Consider the following 19,627-nt stretch of genomic DNA (forward strand, 5'->3'; position numbering starts at 1 on the left):
ACTGGAAGGCTACATGAAAAGTTTAAATTACAACATACTGAGTCATTTGAACAAAGATTGTTGAGGGTGTGGTCCAATGGATCCTATTTGGATATCTCTATCCATAAATACCAGACCAAGTGGAGCCTTTGGCAAACACCTATTTTTTTTTAAAGCCATTAGGTTTCAAGAACCATAAGCTCTCTGAAGCAGGCATCTATTAGATCACTTTTGAAAAGCATTTATCTGCCTGTTAATGGACTTTAGTTGCTACTGAGTGAACGATTCAGTCATACTATCATCCTTTATCCAGAGTTGCATATTTGGAGTTGGGTGGTGCAAGATGGGTCCATATACAAGATGGTTAGGGCACACACAGGAGCCCTCTGTTGTTAAAGAGAAATAATACATTTAAGATTGTGCTCACCTCACTCCATCAGATTTTAGTACCCTTCACTAATGACTCCTTCAGAGGTTGAGACCTCCAGTCCAACCCCCAATGCTCTACTTCCTCCACTAGTGCAATGGACCCTTACCTATGAAGACCAGGCTCCTAAGCTGGCTGTTTTTCCTGCTTCATGAATGACTCTGTCCAACACAAGACAGACATGTACAACTAGATTTCAGGAGTCATTAATCGAGCAACATGAGATACCTTGGTTACAGAGGATCCTGGAAAATCCTCTCAGTGGATTGAACTGTGTGGTCAGCATGTGAAGGAATCTTGGAGGACTGGGCAGATAAGGTCTTCATCCTTTGTCCACACTGATTCCTGATTAGAAGCTATGAGTCTAGGTCCTAGAGTAAATGAGACTGGACAATCAGAGGCTCTCCCCTTTTGGGATCAGAACCAATGGAGATTTTGCTGAAGCCTCCTTCCAAATACAGTTTTTCATGGGTCACATGAGTGTGCATCAGAGATATTATATGTCCTTTGCTGAATTGGACAACCAGTTTGACTCCCTTGACTCTGCTGAAGACAGAAGAGTTTGGGGAGGGTACCATTTCCAACTTGGAGATGGGGCCATGATGCCATGCTGTGGTAAACGCATGACCAGTCAATCACCTGATCAAGGATGAAGGAGTTATTACTGCCCAATGATTCTCCTCACACTAATCAGAACATTCATCCCTCAAACACCAGTGTTTCATGTTGAAAGGGATCTCATCTAGTCTATTCCATACCCGAACAAGAATGTTCATACAACCTAAGTGATGAGTAGTCATTTCATCTTTTCTCAAAGATGTCAAGTGAAAGCAGACCAACCACCTCTTAAAGCAGCCTAGTCCACTGTAGTTTAGCTCAAAATGTTAAGAAATATTTCCTTACATCAAGATTAAATTGCTTCCTTTCAATTTCCACCCATAGCCCCTGATTTTGCCCTTCAGGGATAAGAAAAACGAATCCAATCCCTCTTATGTGACCAGCCTTTCAAAAATCTGAAGACAGCCAAGATGTCTCTTTTCTAGAATAAATATCCACAATCCTTTCAAGTAGTGCTCATTATGAACTTTGGGAGGAATACAGACCATGCTAGTCTGGTGGTTCTCTTGGTAAGAATAAATGCCTGAAATCAAAACAGCTCTAAGGTACCACATCTCACCTGTCAGATTGGCTAACATGACAAAACAGGAAAATCATAAATGCTGGAGAGGATGTGGGAAAATTGGGACACTAATGCATTTTTGGTGGAGTTGTGAACTGTTCCAACCTTTCTGGAGAGCAATTTGGAACTTTGCCCAAAGGGCTATAAAAATGCGCATACCCTTTGACCCAGCAATACCACTTCTAGGGCTGTATCTGAAAGAAATCACACAAGTGGGAAAAGGACCCATATGTTCAAAAATATTTATAGCAGCTCTTTTTATGGTGGCAAAGAAGTGAAAATCAAGGGGATGCCCATCAATTGGGGAATGACTAAACAAGATGTGGTATATGAACGTGATGGAATACTATTGTGCTATAAGAAACGAGGAGCAGACAGACTTTATAGTAACCTGGAAAGACTTATATGATCTGATGCTGAGTGAGGGGAGCAGAAGGAGGAGAACGTTATACATGATTACACACACACAGTATCTCTGATGACTAACTCTGATAGACTTGGCTCTACTCAGCAATGCAAGGTTCTAAGACAACTCCAAAAGACTCATGATGGAAAAAGCAATTCATATCAAGAGAAAGAATTATGGAGTCTGAATGCAGATTGAAGTAAACTATTTGCTCTCTTTTTTGGTTTGTTTTTGGTTTTGTTTCTGTTTTGTTTCTTCTTTCTCATGGTTCACTGCATTGGTTATAGTTCTTTACGACTTGACTATTCTGAAAAATGTATTTAGTGGGAAGGTATATGTAGAACCTATATCAGATTACATGCCATCTTAGGTGGGGAGGGGGGAGAAAGGTGGGGGGAAATTTGAAACTCAAAAACTTGAGGAACTGAATGTTGTAAACTAAAACTAAAAATTAATTAATTAATTAATAAAAAAAGAATAGATGCCTGAATTCAAGTCACTAACTGTACCAACATCGTAGCTGCAACTAAGGATATAGCAAGCTCTTTTGCCCAAGGAATGAGCCACTGCTGGGAGAATCTCAATATCATGTTTTATTATCTATTTCTTGTGGTAAATATATACTGGTGGCACAGTGGATAGAGTGCCAGGCCTGAAGTCGGGCAGGCTCATCTTCCTGAGCTCAAGTCTGGCCTCAGACACTTACCAGCTGTGTGACCCTGAGCAAATCATTTAACCCTGCTTGCCTCAGTTTCCTCATCTGTAAAATGAGCTAGAGAAGGAAATGGCAAACCACTCCAATATCCTTGCCAAGAAAACCCCAATGGGGTCACAAAGAGTCGAACATAACTAAAAAATACTGAAAAACAAAAGATATACTGAGGCAACACAGCATCATGGATGGAAACCTGGCCTCAGAGTTAGGAAGACTTGAGTCAATGCCTGACTCTGAAGCATATTGATTGAGTCACTTTCAGCAAGTCGCTTAATCTTTCAGTGCCTTCAATAATTCTCTGAGAAGATAAGTGGCTCAGGCATTGATTTGCTTTCATAGAGAAAGTTTCTTTCCTGTGAGTTCCCTATGTCAATGAAATAGCAAGTCCAATCCAAAAATTTTAAATGTATAATTAGTCTATAATGTTAATGACTTTCCTGTTGGCTAACATGGGAAAGGAGATAGGAGTCTTAATGGCAAGTGAGATATGTTATACCTGAGTTCTCTTTGGAGATTGCCTTCTTGTTTTGTTTTATTGTTTTTTTAAGGGGGCAGGGTGAGTGGTGTTATTTGCTTGGAGTTTTTTTTGCCTTTAATTCCCCAGCACTTAGCATAGTGATTGGTTTCTAGAAAGCACTTAAAATGTTTGTTGATTGACTGGAATGAAACACCAGGTGGGAGCAGAAATATGGTATGCCAAACTTGAGATAAGTTTATGAAATGTTATATATGAATTATCCTTTTACATTTTTAAAATCCTAAATTCAGCTGAGAGAAATCTGGTCTATGATGGGAGCAAGGGAAAGCAGGTGTTTTCTGTGCTTAAACCAACTTCCTAACCATTTTCCTAGGCAGGCAGGGCAAACTTTCTACTTCCTCTACCTATCTTGACACATGGGGATCAAAACTTCACTTCTATAATATTATTAATATTATGGTCCACACCCATGTAGCACTCCATTTAAAGGTCTGCCTTTTTAAATCGTAAACTATTCATAAGGAGGATAAATATGCCTTATTTGTGCAGAGGAGTGAAAATTCTGCCAAGGCAGGTGCAAGGGTCACGTCATTCATTGAATGGTTTATGTGTGTTACCATTGTTTAAAAAAAAATCCTACCCTCACCCCCACCCCCAGGGGAAGGCTGCTTGTAATCTCTGAGTTGTCTTGTATTACCAGATTTGGGGTACCTGTAAGGAACGGATCATATGGATAACAGGAAGGTTGGGTGTCACCAGAGGCGGAGTCCATCCAGTCTATAAAAATCCTATCTCCCACAAGGCAGATTTCACTCCACCACCTGTAGGTAGCCAGAGGATCCAGGTGTTCTGTCCTCACCCCCAATCATGGATTTCACTCGCAGAAGCTTCCGTAGAAGTAGTAGCTCCTCTAGCCAGACTGGTGGGTCAGTACTTAGGAAGGGGAGTAGGCAAAGTTTTTATTCCCCCAGTGTCTATGGTGGGGCTGGAGGTCAGGGTACCCGGATTTCAAGCACCAGCTATGTGGCCAACTATGGAGGTGGTCTCAGTGGAGACTTCTTTGTTGGCAATGAAAAAATCACAATGCAGAATCTAAATGAACGTCTGGCCAGCTACTTGGAAAGGGTGCGTTCTCTGGAGCAGGCCAACTCCCAGCTGGAAATCCAGATCAGGCAATGGTATGAGAAGAACTCTCCCACCTTAAGCCGGGACTATAGTGCCTATTTCAAAACAATTGAAGATCTCCAAAATCAGGTAAGAGATACTCAGTGGCTTTTTCTCCTTCCTTCCTTCCTTCCTTCTTTCCTTTCTTCCTTCCTTCCTTCCTTCTTTCTTTCTCTTTCTTTCCTTCTCTTTCTTTCTTTCTTTCTTTCTTTCTTTCTTTCTTTCTTTCTTCTTTCCTTCTTTTTTTTGGAGGCAATGGAGGGTAAATTACTTGCCCAGGGTCACACAGCTAATAAGTGTCTGAGGCCAGATTGGAGCTCAGGTCCTCCTGACTCCAGGCCACTGCACCATCTAGCTGTTCCTTGGTGGCTTCTCAAAGCAAATCAATTCCCAGGATTTCTCAGGGAAAAAGATGGAAGGCAATAATGTTGGCCACACACGAATCATGGATCTAAAACTGGAAAGGACCTCAGAGGCCATCTAACCCAACACCTTCATTTTATAGATGAGGAAACCAAAGTGGCTTGTCCAAAGTCACAGATATGACTGTGAAAGGTGGGAATTGAACCAAAGTCCTCTGACTTCTGAACAAGAATGATCTTTTTTGTGTTATCTCTGATAATGATGATTTAAACTCAATCTATAATTATCTCCTTATTTTGTGAGTAAGTTCTCGCCTGGCTATAACTAGACTAAAGGAATAGGATAGTTCTCTCTTGTGGACCTAAATTTTGAGAAATGTGACAGTAGCTGCCTCTTAACTGTCTTGTTCACAATACTTTTGCCCAATAATTTCAGAGGCTCCTTTCATTCTCAGAAACCTTATAAACACCAACATATATTGAATCCTTATATAGATGAACACCAACATATATTGACTCTCTATATAGCTGAGCACCAATATATATTGAATAGTCATATAGATGAACACCTATATATATATTGAATACCTATATACATGAATAAGATATTACCCCAGATATGAGTAGTGAGAAGGCAATGAAATAGGATGGAAAATGGTTAAGCATCCTTGGAAGAAGACTCAATAATGCCTGAATTTATTTTAAGGCTATTTTCCTATCCTAGTCACCATCAATATTTTTTTCAGCAGTACTAGTTGAGATGCAGTGACTCATAATGGATAGAGCCTGAGACCCAGGTTCACATCCTACCTCAGACACTTACTGGCCTTGTAAATATGAGCAAATCTTTTAACCTCTCTGAGCTCGTTTCATCATCAATAAAACAAGAATGATGCACTACCAACTTCACAGGCTTATTGTGGGGGAAAATACAAGATAAAAATAAACTGCTATCACTGTAAGTCAGCATTGCATTCTCTCTATTCTTATTACTTGCCAATCTATCACAAGGTTACAACCCTAGTGTTAGATGGACCCTCACAAGTCCCATCTTCCAGCCTCATTTTTCAAACAGCAAAGCTGAGGCCCAGGGTTCACACCAGCAGGCTTCTAATCTCAATCTTTAGACTCCTGAGCCAGTATTCTTCCCAGCTATGATGCTTCCCAATAAGACCTGTGTTCCAGTCCCACCTCTGACACATCCTGGAAAGGTCACCTGTGGGGTAAAAGTCACCTAACCTCTTAGTGCTCTAGGCAACTGTAGAAGATTCTAAGTTGAAGAGAAGGTACTACTATGCATCGGTAGAGGGAGTTCCAAGAAGTTTCACAGGCCTCTATCCCTATCCCAAAATACATGTACTTGTTACCACTAGGGAAATTGGGTGGAATGAATAAGATACTATTGCAGATAGAAAGACAGACAGACAGACAGACAGATAGATAGATAATAGGTAGAGGGAGGGAGGGAAGGAAGGAAAAAGGGAAATAGGCAGATAGATAGCAGGAGGGAGAGAAGGAAAGAGGGAGATATATAGGCAAAAAGATTGATTGATTTATAACTATTGTTGTCTTTGTCCTTCATTCTCAAAGGGGACCATGACATCAGGAATGTGATACCATGACTTGCAAGCGAATTGGATTTAAGTGAGGGAGGGGCATGAAAGTTCACCAGTCTCACTTTCTCCTCCAGAGCCATCTGGGCCCAGTGGCAAGATATAGATCAGGATGACTAGAAATGACCTTGGGAAACAGTGGGAGACCTTGACCTTTTTAAGCTAAGGTCTTTCCCAGGTCTCAGTTTGACTGAGGCAATGCCCACTCAGTATTAAGGCTAGGTAAGAGAGGAGGCAAACAATGGCCTCTTTTACCTAGTCCAAAAAAAGACAATCTGGGAAGGGAAGACTTCCAGGTGTTCTGGCCAAAAGAGAAACAATTGCTATTTACACTCGCTCTGGGGTGATAGGTGGCAAGCAGTGATGGAGAAAGATATATGTTTATGTACATGTATACGTGTCTATATATAGAGTGTCCCAAAAGTCTTAGAGTGGTTTAATAGCTTAAAACTGTATATAATAGCACAGCATAGCATAGAATATAGTATCATATAACACTATAGACATGCCAGTTGATTTTTTTTTTTGTGGGGGAGGAGGTCCAGACCAGTGACTTCATTATTTGTGGAAAGTCCTACTAGAGCAATTCAGCAATTCTTCTATGACACATAGTCTTAGAGTTGCCATGGATCACCGAGAGGTTAAGTTACTTATTTGTCCAACTAGTATTCATTGAGTGCCTATTACATGCCGGGTACTCTGTTAGACACAGGGGATACAGAAACAGGCCCATGGTCACATAGGTAATTTGTGTCCTGGGTAAGACCTGAGCTCAGGAATCTGCCATGCTACATCTCCAGCTATTATGGATAGAGATGTCATGGATGGTGAAACAGTCTCATTATCTCTCAGGAAGACTCGGGTTCCAGCCCTACCTTCTATTTATGTTTGCTTTGTGTACTCAGGCTTTTCAGAGCCCCCAGGCAAGACCTGATGAGTTGCTAATACAATATGTGGGTAGGCAATGAAATCATGGGTTTGAACCAAGATCAGTCAACAAGTATTTATTAAGCACCTAATATGTGCTAGGCATTATGCTAAGCACTAAGGGATGAATAGAAAGGGAAAGACAGCCCCTGCCTTAAGTATCTTACATTATATTACATTATTACATATTACATATATTACATTACATTATAATATGAGAAAACATGTAAATAACTACCAATATGCAAGATATACACAGAGTAGCTGGAAAGACTGGGACTACCTTCCTTTAGAAGGTAGGATTTCAGCTGTCTTGAAAGAAGACAGGGAAGCTAGGAGGTAGAGGTATGAGGGAAGGAGGGAGACCATTGCTATGGCATGCTTGGCAACAGCCAATGGGGCAGCATGTTGGAGGAAATGCTAGGGGGCCATCACAACTGGATCCTAGCATGCATGGTGGGAGAGTAAAGTAGGGGAAGACTGGAAAGTTGAGAAGGGCCAGGTTGTCAAGAGTTTTAAATGCCAATAGAGGAATTTATGTTTGATCCTGGAGGTAAATGGGAGCCAGTGAAGCTCTTGAGTTGAGATGTTGAGATGAGATAATATTATCATAGCTCTAGGCTTGAGATTCCAGGATGGAGATAGGGAGGGGAACCTGCTATCTCAAGGATATATGTGGCCCTCTAGGTCCTCAAGTGTGGCCCTTTGACTGAATCCAAACTTCACAGAACAAATCCCCCTAATAAAACAATTTGTTTTGTAGAACTTGTACTCAGTCAAAAGGCTACACCCAAGGACCTAGTGGGCCTCAGGTGGCCTTAAGGCTGTAAATTCCCCACCCCTGGTATAAAATGAAGAAATTCCCTCTCATAAGACAGACTGACTTCTTCTCTACAGTTTAAAGGCTTAGAAAGCAGTCTAAAGCATGAAAGGTAAGTGACTTACCCAGGATCATGTATGTGTCAGAGGGAGGAATTGAACCCAGGTCTTTCTAGCTTTGAGGTTAACTCTCTATCTACTAGACCACACTGCCATTCAATATTCAGCACATTTATAATTTCCTTTCACTTATTTGTAAAAAAAAAATACCTGACATGATTATTGTCTCCAAAATATCAAACTGTAATCTGAGGCAATTGTATTTTAAAATAAATTTAGCTATTGAAAGTTTCTTATCAGTTGTTCATTTCCCTCTATTTCTCTCTCAACCTTTCTTCCAGATTAAGGATGCCCAGCTCGCCAATGCCCGTTGTATGCTGCAGCTTGATAACTCTAAACTGGCTGCTGAGGATTTCAAAGTGAAGTAGGTCTGACCACAACTGTGAAACCTCTCTAAAGAATTAAATTTTTTTTCTAGAGGCAATTGGGGTTAAATGACTTGCCCAGGGTCACACAGCTAATGGATGTCTGAGGCTGGATTCGACCTCAGGTCCTCCTGTCTCCAGGGCCAGCGTTATCCACTGTACCACCTAGCTGCCCCCAAAATTAATTTTCAATGAATAACTGAGCTCCTTGGATTTGTGGGAAAATAGGGTAGAGTCAGTTTTAATTAAACTTTCTAGTTACTTGAATTTTCACACAACTGCATTATCTGAGAAGCAATCACCAAATCTGAGTCAGAAGTGACCTTAGACCTCATCTAGTCTAATCTCTCACCTATTGCAAAAATCCCTCTTACAGCATTCGTGGCAGAGAGTCACCCAGTTTGTACTCTCAGTGACGGGAAACTCACTCTCTCTACCCTTTAGAAAGTTCTTTTTTAATTGGATGGAAAGCTACCTCCTTGTAATTTGTACGCATTGGCCCCAGTCTGGATTCAAAATCCAGCTCTGTCTGTGTAATCCTGAGCAAATCACAACCTCTGAGTTTCATTTTTCTCACAAGTAGAATACAGAAAATAACACTTGCTTCATAGGATTATGAGGAAAGATTTCTATGGACCTAAAAATATTATCAAATCTGAACTACAAAAGAATGAGGGAAAAACTTGTTTAGTCGTGTACAACTCTTCATGACCCCATTTGGGCAAAGATACTGGAGTGGTTTGCCATGTCCTTCTCTAGCTTATTTAACAGATGAGGAAACTGAGGCAAACAGGGTTAAGTGACTTGCCCAGGGTCACACAGCTAGTAAGTGTGTGAGACCAGATTTGAACTCAGGGAGATATGTCCCCCTCACTCCAGACCTGGCACTCTATCTACTGTGCTACCCAACTGTCTGAAAATACTGAGGAAAAAAATACTTAAATTCAAACAAAAGAATAAGGGTTCCAAAAAAGAACCAGATTTAAAGATTTAAGACCTAGCTTACAGCTGTTGAGCACATTTAGATTTACAAAGCACTCTCCTTATAAAAGCCTTGTGAGGTAAGTAATGCAAGTATAATTACTGTCCATATCTCAGATGAAGAAACTGAGGTTCAGAGAAATTAATGACTTTCCAATTGTCACACAGCTACTGAATGTTGGAACCAGAGCTTTAACTTACAGGCCCAGTTTCTCTATCTCCTAGACTTAAGCCCATGCCTAGCCCTAGAGAAATGCTTATTCCTTCCTCTCCCTTCTTATTAACTCAAAACTTGGCATTGATTAAAAATTTGCACTACAGTGGGCCAAAGTTTACCTCAGAATTATCTTGGATTTATTATGATATTAATATTATTATGAGAAAATAGGACATGGATAGAGAGCTGGTCTCAAAACCAGAAAGACATGGAGTTCAAGATGTGGCTGTAACATGGACTGTTTGACATGTAACAAGTCACTTAACCTCTCTCTGAGGGCTCCAGGCAACTCTCTGAAACTATCGGTCACAGAGAAAGTGAAGAATGTCATTGGTGGAGAGAATTTCCTCACTTGGGAGTTCCTTTTACCACTGAAATCACAAGTCCATTCCCTATCCCCATCCCTAAGAATAGTATAAGTATAAACAAAACAATTAAGAAAAAAAGCCTTTAGAAGCACTAATTAACATGTGTTTACCTGCATACAAGCAAAGAACAAATCATTTTTATCTGTTCACAAAGCACGTTTAAAGGACCATGGGACATTAATCCTGACAGCCTTTACTAGTAGAGATTTTACTATAACCAGTTTCTGAAACTGTATTTCTTGGTTTTTTTATTTATATTGTTTATATCATTATATTATTTATATAATACATTATATTTATATTACATTTTAATTTATTTTTCATTTAATGTTTTAAAATTTTATTTTTAATGTTTAAATGTTTAATGTTTAAAATTCCAAACCAAACCCTCCAAATTGAGCACTTTCCTAAATATAGCACAATACAAAAAGAGAATTCTAAATGAAACTATGGATCTCCATTTCATGCTGTTAGCCTCTTTTTAAAAAAAAAGTATATAATAAATTCCACACATTACTTTCAAAACTGTCCTGCTTGTCAATGCTTCCTTCTGAACTTAATTCCATTATTTTCTGCACATTTCAAGAAACATTTGAATGGACCTCTTTTGGATGGCATCAATATTACTAATTATGCTTTTTGCTTCCAAATCCAATTAAATTTGCTGGTTGCCCCAGCTGCCATAATCGCTTGTTACAGCTCTGCTTATCTCATAGGTATGAAACGGAGCTTGGAATGAGAATGACGGTGGAAGCCGATCTGCAAAGACTGCATAAAGTCTTTGATGATCTCACCCTACAGAAGACAGACTTAGAGATACAAATAGAAAGTCTGACTGAAGAACTGGCTTTCCTCAAAAAAGGCCACGAGGAGGTGAGAAAAAAGAGTCACCTCTTTTAGTCTGAGTGCCCTGTGAGCCCTTCCCACAGAAATGTGACTCAACGGGAAATATTGGGATTGATGATGCTTCTGTTTCTGTCATTTTGATCCATTTTTAGTTGTATGGCCAATGCGATAAGGTCTTTAGGCCACTGGTATCTTCTCAAGCTAGCTAGAGGTACAAGGATGAACTTCGGAACAAAATTGATGAAGATGCTGTTTCTCTTAGGACATTGCTAACCTGCAAGGACAATTGGGTAAAACTGTCAACGTGGAAGTGGATGCTGCTCCCAGCCATGACCTCGGAACCATCATGAATGAAATGAGGCAGAAATACGAAATCATGGCAAACAAGAATCTTCAGGAGGCCAAAGAACAGTTTGAGAAACGGGTAAGAGAGAAGACCACATTTCCAGATGGTCTCCAAAAGAGGAAGCAACTTAAATGACTTTCTTTTTTCTTTGTTCTTTTTGACTTTTAGACTGAAAGTCTGCAACAAGAGGTCCAAGTGAGCACCGACGAGATAAAGACCAGTGAGGCCCAAGTGACTGAGCTGAGACGCACCTATCAGAATTTAGAGATAGAGCTCCAGGCCCATAACAGCATGGTAAAGTACATCTGACATTACATCATGCAATGTAGTAAAATCTGGCATATACTAGTGACCTTTTTGTGCAGTTATTGTGCCAGACCTATTAAATCATTGGTGTGAGTAACTCCTAGTGTGGAAACTCTCTCCACCAATGCAGACTGGCAACTCATCTGTAACTTACAGACTGAGAGTTGCTTGGCAGTTAAGGAACTTGCCTACCAGTCAGTCACCTAGATGGTATGTGAGTCCAAGGCCAGCCCTCTCTCTGTTACATTATCCTTTTAACATATAGATAGATAGATAGATAGATAGATAGATATAGATATGGATATAGATATGTGTGTATGTATGTATGTACGTATACATATATGTGTATATGCAAATTTAGGGAATCCACCCCAAATGTTCACGTGGACTATTTGTGCCCGACCTCCAATGGAACATTCCGAGCTCGTATTGGTCTGATCAGTCACAGGCAGACACACTGTAACTTGACTCTAACACAGTAGTCATTTTGGTCTTCTTTGAGAACAAAAAGGACAACAACCAACCAACTATATATATGTGTGTGTGTGTGTGTGTGTGTGTGTGTGTGCGTGCGTGCACGTGTGTGAGTGTGTATGCACACCTGTGTGATAATATACGATATATGACATATAATAAGCTATACCATTGGAGATGGTTCAAAGTGGTAATTTCATCAGTTCAGGAAACTCCCAGCAGGGAAATTTCCTCCACTAATGATGTATATCATAGATGTTCAGTCCTTTTTCAGTCGTGTCCAACTCTTCATGGCCCCATTTGAGGTTTTCTTGGCAAAGATACTAGAATGGTTTGCCATTTCCTTTCCCAGCTCATTTTTACAGATGAGGAAACTGAAGCAAACAGGGTCAATTGACTTGCCCAGGGTCACAGGGCTAGTAAATAGGTGAGGCTGGATTTGAACCCATGAAGACGAGTCTTTCTAATTCAAAGCCCAGTGTTCTACCCACTGTACCACCTAAATACAATAAGTGATATTAACAACTTCATGTCAAAGAATTGGGAACGAAGTAATTGCCTAGTGATTGGAGAATGGCTAAATGAGTTGTAGTACATGAGTGTAATGTGATATAAGAATGTGATAAAGATAGAAATGCATGGGAAGAATTATATGAACAGATCCAAAGTGAAATAAGCAAAATTTGGAAAACAATGACGATGACAATGATAATATTGCTTATAGGCACAATGTTTTAATGATTATTTTAATGATCTATATTAGCACAGTGCCCTGTATCTTCTTATTTGTCCAATTGAAAGAGGTTGCCCCTTATCATAGATGACTCATTTATAGTCTTAGAGTATTACCGGAGGCACTGACAGATTAAGTGACATATGTCAGAGTCAGAACTCAACTCATGTTTTCCTGACTCCAAAGCCTTCTAGACACTGTGCCATCCTATCTCTCAAGACACAATTATAGTATAATATAATATTGCTTATAGGTATAATGTCTGTAACAACTATTTTAATAATCTGTATTAGCAGTGTCCTGTATCTTTATATTTGTCCAATTGAAAGAGGTTTTATTATTTTAAATAATAATTATTATTTTAAATATTTATTTTTAAATTATTTTAAATATTTATTTTAAATTATTATTTTAAATAAATTTCAATAATTAGTGATAATATACTACTGATAATTAAAATACATTTTTTTAAAAATTAAACTTTTTAAAAACAAACTTTAAAAAGACCTCATTTCATGAATCAAGTCTTCTTAAATGAGTTCTTAATTTTTTTTTTTTTAATGTGTGCTACTTGGATTAAATAGAAAGAGGCTTTAGAGCGCACCCTAGAAGAGACCAAAGCCCGTTACGGTTCTCAGCTGGCTCAGATTCAGGCATTAATAAGCACTATAGAGGCGCAGCTAATGCAAGTCCGATCCGACACAGAACGACAAAACGAGGAATACAACGTCCTTCTGGACATCAAGACCCGCCTGGAGATGGAAATTGCCACTTATCGCCGCCTCCTGGAGGGAGAGGATGTCAGGTGAGGCATCACCTCTGGAATCATCCTCCTCTACATCAAAGGCCTCTGTCTCGAAGTAGTAGTGCCTAAAGGGTAGGGAAGAGAAGCCAGAGCTGGGCTGCCACTGATTTGCGGTGCTGTCAGAAGCAGCACCAGAACTGTGACATTAGGTGTCTTAAGGTTCAGTTCTGAGGAATTCTGCATATCTTTGAATAAAATTGAATGCGAACCATTTTCAAGGAAGATATTGAATCTAAAAGCAAAAGAACTATTGAAAGGACATTAAAACTAATAGCCTCCCTCAACCCTCGCCTCCCCTGCCCCCTTCACAGATCCCTCTTATGCTCTCTCTCCCTCTCCCACTTCCTTTCCCTCTCACCCTTCCCCTTTTTTCTTCACCTTCCCTCTCCCTTTTCCCCCTTTCCCCTTCCCACCTTTCCACCTCTCTTTCTTTCTCCCCCTCCCTCTCCCCTGCTCTTACCCCTTTCCCCTCCCCTTCCATCTCCCTCTTCCCCCTTTTTCTTACCCCTCCCCCTCCCCTTTTCTCCCTTTCCCTCTTTTCTCCTTTCCATCCCCTTCCTCCTCCTCCTCCTCTTCCTCCTCCTCCTCCTCCTTTTTCTTTCTCTTCTTTCTTCCTCTGTCTCTGTCTCTCTTTGTCTCTCTGTCTCTCTGTATCTCTCTCTCTCTCTCTCTCTCTCTCTCTCTCTCTCTCTCTCTCTCTCTCTCTGTCACACACAGAAAATTTAAAGTTTTAGAAAATGTTGCTAAGTTAACAGAATCTTAAATCAGGGATTCTGAACTTTTGGGGATATCACAGACCTCCTCTGGCATCTAATGAAGTCTAGGAACTCCTCAGAATAAGGTTTTTAAATGCATCAAATAAAATAATAAGATTATAAAGGAAAAGAATTATATTGAAGAAGAAATGAGATTTATGCTACTCATCCAAGTTCACGGACTCCCTGAAATCTATTCCAAAACCTATTATGAGTCCATGGACCCCAAGTTCAGAACCCCTCTCTTAAAGAAAGGTCATCATTTTGCCCCAGTATGACATGTCCTATGGCTCAGAGCAAAATATGTTTGTAATATTAGGATTAGCCTAAGGGAATATCATATGTGGTTAGTCAAACACTAAATATTGAATAGTGGGAGGATCCATTTGTGTGGATGATACTAAACTTGTCTTTGTTTTTCTTTCCTCCAAAAAGACCTCAGAATTTCCAGTTAGACACGATAGATGAAAAAGGTAATTATTCTTCATTTTACTTTTTCCACACATTACCTGGAACTTTGAATTTTAGAGCCAAAACTGGAGAAGGGCAGTTGGGGCGTTGGCCTGATTTGGAGTGGGGGCAGGCTTCTTAGCCACTACAGTCGTCAGGACCTATGCAACACTCTATCACCCCAGGGTCCAGCCCCTGTGTAGAGGTCTGCCTTTCTCTACCCCTGTATTCCCTGCTTGCTGCCTCCCTCACCTTGCCTCCTCTCAAGAATTGAGGGGAGGACTCAGAATTCATTGGGATATGTAGCCAAACTTTCTAGGAGATGGGCCATGTCCTCTCTCAGTGTAATTGCAACTTATCAGAAAAGACTATCCTCTGTGACACCCAACCCCACGACTGAATTTTCCCCAGGCACTAAAATTTCTAGTTATGGTTCTGCTATACTTTTATTCGTGAAATTTACCAAAGGCCAAAAATAATGTAGCTCAATGCTAAAACAGCCTGATTCTATGACTTCTGTATCAAAGTCTGATGTTCCTGAAAATAATATAATGGACACTCCCACCACCCACCACCAGGGAAAATTTAACTCTCTTTAATAGAGGTGTTGAAAGGAGGAAATTTGCTAAGTATGCATTAGAGCTTTTTGTGATTCTGGAAGGAAAGAATCAGGTTGGCATATGTATTTTATTCTGGTTATTATTATAAACCCAAGGGGAGGGTTGGTCTATGAAATTCAGGAGCCTGCTGCATTTTCTGCCTTCATCTATAAGACTCTCCCATTAAAGTTTCATTCTGGGGCCTCATTGTAGTATGCAGGTGACCATAGGTTCTCACAGGCTAGGCCAGTGGATTATAAGCTATGTCAGATCTCAGCAACTGGAAAGGTTTAGACTAAAGCCCAGTGATGAACCAGGGGCTGAACACAATGTAGAAGGGCTAATCCCCTGGGTGGCTGTCAAGGGACAGATTTTTCAGGAATAGCAATTCTCTAAGACTGTCTCCTGAGGTGTAGAGGATTGCAATCTGCAACAGCAAAGTGATTCCCCACACCAAGGAAATTGTCTATCCTTAAAAAAAAATTTTTATCTGGTGATTTGTGTGATAATTATGTGTATGTGTATGCAAGCATATATATGAATATATATGTGTGTGTATGTATAGATGTATATATATTTATATGTCTACAAGTATCTGTACATATGTATACATGCCAGTTGTATACATACATGTATGTACGCGTGTACATATGTATGTATATGTCTGTGTACATATATGCATGCATAGTCAAAACTCTTCCTATAGACGTTGCATTTAATTTAAACACAACTATCTTTTCAATGCTTGCTTGTAAATGGGCATTGCCCAACATCATTAGGAAATAAGTAAATAGATTAGACAGACTTGGGATTCCTTGTATTAACTAGTAAACAGATGGAAGGTTTGAGCATAGTCATTATGTAGATGAGATGGTGATTAATTGGGTGGTACATTCGGTTAGGTTTCCAGGATTAGTGAAATGTTGTTCTTTGTAGCAACTAATTAAGATCATATAAAATTAACTGGGTGAATTGGAATGGTAAATTAGAAGCTCTTTTAAAGGAGTTTGTTGTTGTTGAGTTGTTTCAGTTGTGTCCAATTCTCCAAGACCCCATTTGGGGTATTCTTGGTAAAGATACTAGAGTGGTTTGCCATTTCTTTCTCCAACTCATTTGACAGATGAGGAAACTGAGGCAAACAGGGTTAAGTGACTTGCCCAGTTAGTAAGTGTCCGAGGCAAGATGTGAACTCAGGTAGATGAGTCTTCATGACTCCAAGCCTGGTGCCTTATCCACTGTGCTACCTCGCTGCCCAATCTTTTAAGTAAGTACTCAAGTACAAAATAATGCTAACTTCAAGTTTGGTAATATGAGTTGGTGAGAGGAGGTATGGCATAGTAGATGGAGGAACCAGCCTTGGAGTTAGATAGATTTGGGTTTAGGTCCCACTTCTGAAAAATACTATGTGATCCTGAGCAAGACACATAACCCCTTAGCGCCCCAGGCAGCTGGCATAGTGGAAAGAACTGTATTCAAAGTCAGGAGTCTTGAGTTCAAAATCTTGCCTTAAATGCGGGCTTAAGCTCCCTTGTTAGTGGAGGTTAAACTCTACAGTTTTCTCATCTATAAAATAAGGGAGTTGGAACAGATGGCCTCTGAGGTCCCTCCCAGATCTAGAGCTATGATCTTAGCATCATAAGTTACAGATGACTTATCAATAATCTGCAATGGTGGAAGGAGTTTGGATAGCAGGAATTCCCCAACACTAATGAAAGAGAGATAGAGACAGAGACAGAGAGACAGAGCCAGAAAAATGTGAATGGTTAGATTTACATGCATGAATAAAAATCAAGTTCCATTTGTATCTCTCTTCCAGAAGTAAAGAAAACCAGGAAGATTAAGACAGTTGTGGAAGAAGTAGTAGATGGCAAAGTTGTGTCATCTCAAGTCAGAGAAATAGAAGAGAATTTATAAGCAACTACACAAACAAGGCGGGTTCAACGAGTCAGAAAACCTTGATCAAACTTGGCAATGTTTTATTAGGAAATTCCCTTTCAGAAAGTCTAATGGATGTTTTATGGTAACAAGAGATAAGAAACTCGTTGATCATACTATTCTGTGGGATATTTAAAAAATGCCTTCCAAATACCCTTCTTACTCAGAACATTCGCAAGGATATTGCAAATAAATTGTTAGTACAATCAGTGCAAGGAAATTTAAAGCATCTTTGCTGCTTCATTGACTGAAAGTTGTGGACCTTCTAATCATGAAAAAAACTAATTTTATAAACACAAACATAAATGGAAGAGAAATCTCTTTTTAGTTTTGTTTCCCCCAAAGTGCACATAATGTTCCCCTGTAGTCTGTTTCCTAGTAATGCCCATTTCTCTAACAATCTCACTGAATTTCAGAAGTCTGCATCTTTCTACTTCCTCTGAATTAAGTTTCTATTCTTTGCCCCTCACCCACCCACCATGGCATATTTTTAAGGACTTGACCCATGGCATATGCCTAGGAGATTAAAAAATGCATAGCATCATATTTGAAATGAGCATCTAAGAAATTATCAAGGACCCTAGCCTCTCACAATGTGAAATAATGACTTTCCTTGTATCTTGTCAATAAACCATATGATTCAGTGACTCGTGATTATCTTGTTTTGTGAACCAAGAGTGTGAATATTCTTACCTTTTCACATTTAACTTAGAGACAACTATCTTTTCAATGCTTAGAGGTAAATGGGATGACAAATAAATAGACTAGATGCACCAAGGATTCCTTGTATTGTAGTCTTAACAAACAGAAAGTTTGAGCATGGTCATTTTGCAGATGGTATGGTAATTAATTAGATGGTACATTTGTTCAGGTTTCAAAGATTGGTTGACATCCTTTTGTTTATAGTAACTAATTTCACATGGAAGTATGTTGATCCTCAGCTGACATTAACCTGATATTACCTAAAATTGACCAGATATAACCTGGTGTTAACACATTGACATCCTATGCTTATGAAGTTGATTTTTTGAACCTATATGTTAGACTCTACATTTATCTCTAATGAATTTCATATTATTAGATTCAGCTTAATTCTCCAACTCAATTCTTTTTCACCAAAATATAGATTTCTCTACAATTGTTTTTAAATTATGAAACCTGTAGTTTCTCCAGTATTAACTTCCAAGGAATGTGGCCATATCTGCACAAAGATCTATTAACTAGATGATAGAGTTTTGACCACCAAAGATAATTTGGGAAGTATGACTTCATTCATTTGCCTTTCTTGCCTCATCTACAGAACAGGAAACTTTTGCCTTATTATTACTTAACACAGGTATACATAGCAAAATTCTTTGAGGTTCTTGAGAATAGGCAGCTTTACAATTCACTATGGTTACTATTAAAATATCCAATTGTTTTACACTAATTGATCCTCTTGGAATCCAGAATGTCAGGTCTATGTCTAGGCTCTATATAGTAATGGGAGAATTTTTCTTCCCACTTTAGCTCTGAAAAATTTAATGTTATACAGATCCCAGCAGAGTTGGGAAAGAAGAATGAAAACCAAATAAATTATGTAATAAGTTGAGTGTCTGAATATTCACCATCTTTAAAATTAGAACACATATATGGCCATTTTGTCCTCAAAATGACTGACCGGTTTTTGTGCCACATAGATGAATCCTGGGGTGATAAAAAGATTGATTAATTTGCAGTTAGATGACCTGGGTTCAAATCCTGGTTTCTGAGCCACTCATTAGTTATTGACCTTTAGCAAACTGTGTCACCTCAATGAAACTCAAGGTCCACTGACCTTTGTACTGTTCTGTCAATATCATATTAATGATTTTCTCTAATTAAGATACCATTTGATCCTAAGTAAACTTTTTTTAATTAGCCAAAGATTACATAAACTTTTGAAGGAAGCTATGGACTCTCACACTAAACTTACTGTTCTCCTCTAAATCCAACACAAGTCTTTCTTCCACTTAAAATTCCACCAGCCTATTGCAATAAACATACAAGTCTGAAGTTGTCAAGTTGTCAGAAACAATTCTTTTTATCTCTCAAAGCTGCAAAAAAAGAGAGCTAATTGATTTCTATTATGCGAAAATAGTAGTAAAGGAGGTTTCCACTGACATTTGCTTTACGGTTGTAATGAGTGAGTCTGTTCACTGCACATAATTAGATTCAGAACAAATTTTCATCAAAATGTCTACGGTGTCAACTTTATTAAAGTTAAATGAGTCTGAAA

General features: G+C 39.2%; 1 protein-coding gene across 1 annotated transcript; it reads left to right on the plus strand.

Annotated features, from left to right (window-relative positions):
- The first annotated feature begins 4,052 nt into the window (after nt 1-4,052).
- On the plus strand, nt 4,053-17,349 carry KRT20 (keratin 20). The gene is made up of 8 exons (XM_036757047.1): nt 4,053-4,439; nt 8,472-8,554; nt 10,838-10,994; nt 11,230-11,391; nt 11,482-11,607; nt 13,411-13,631; nt 14,822-14,859; nt 17,252-17,349. Exons 1-8 carry the CDS (start codon nt 4,053-4,055, stop codon nt 17,347-17,349), a joined length of 1,272 nt encoding a protein of 423 aa, XP_036612942.1.
- The last annotated feature ends 2,278 nt before the right edge of the window (nt 17,350-19,627 follow it).

This window comes from Trichosurus vulpecula, chromosome 4 (genome assembly GCF_011100635.1).
Source record: "Trichosurus vulpecula isolate mTriVul1 chromosome 4, mTriVul1.pri, whole genome shotgun sequence".
Lineage (NCBI taxonomy): Eukaryota > Metazoa > Chordata > Mammalia > Diprotodontia > Phalangeridae > Trichosurus > Trichosurus vulpecula.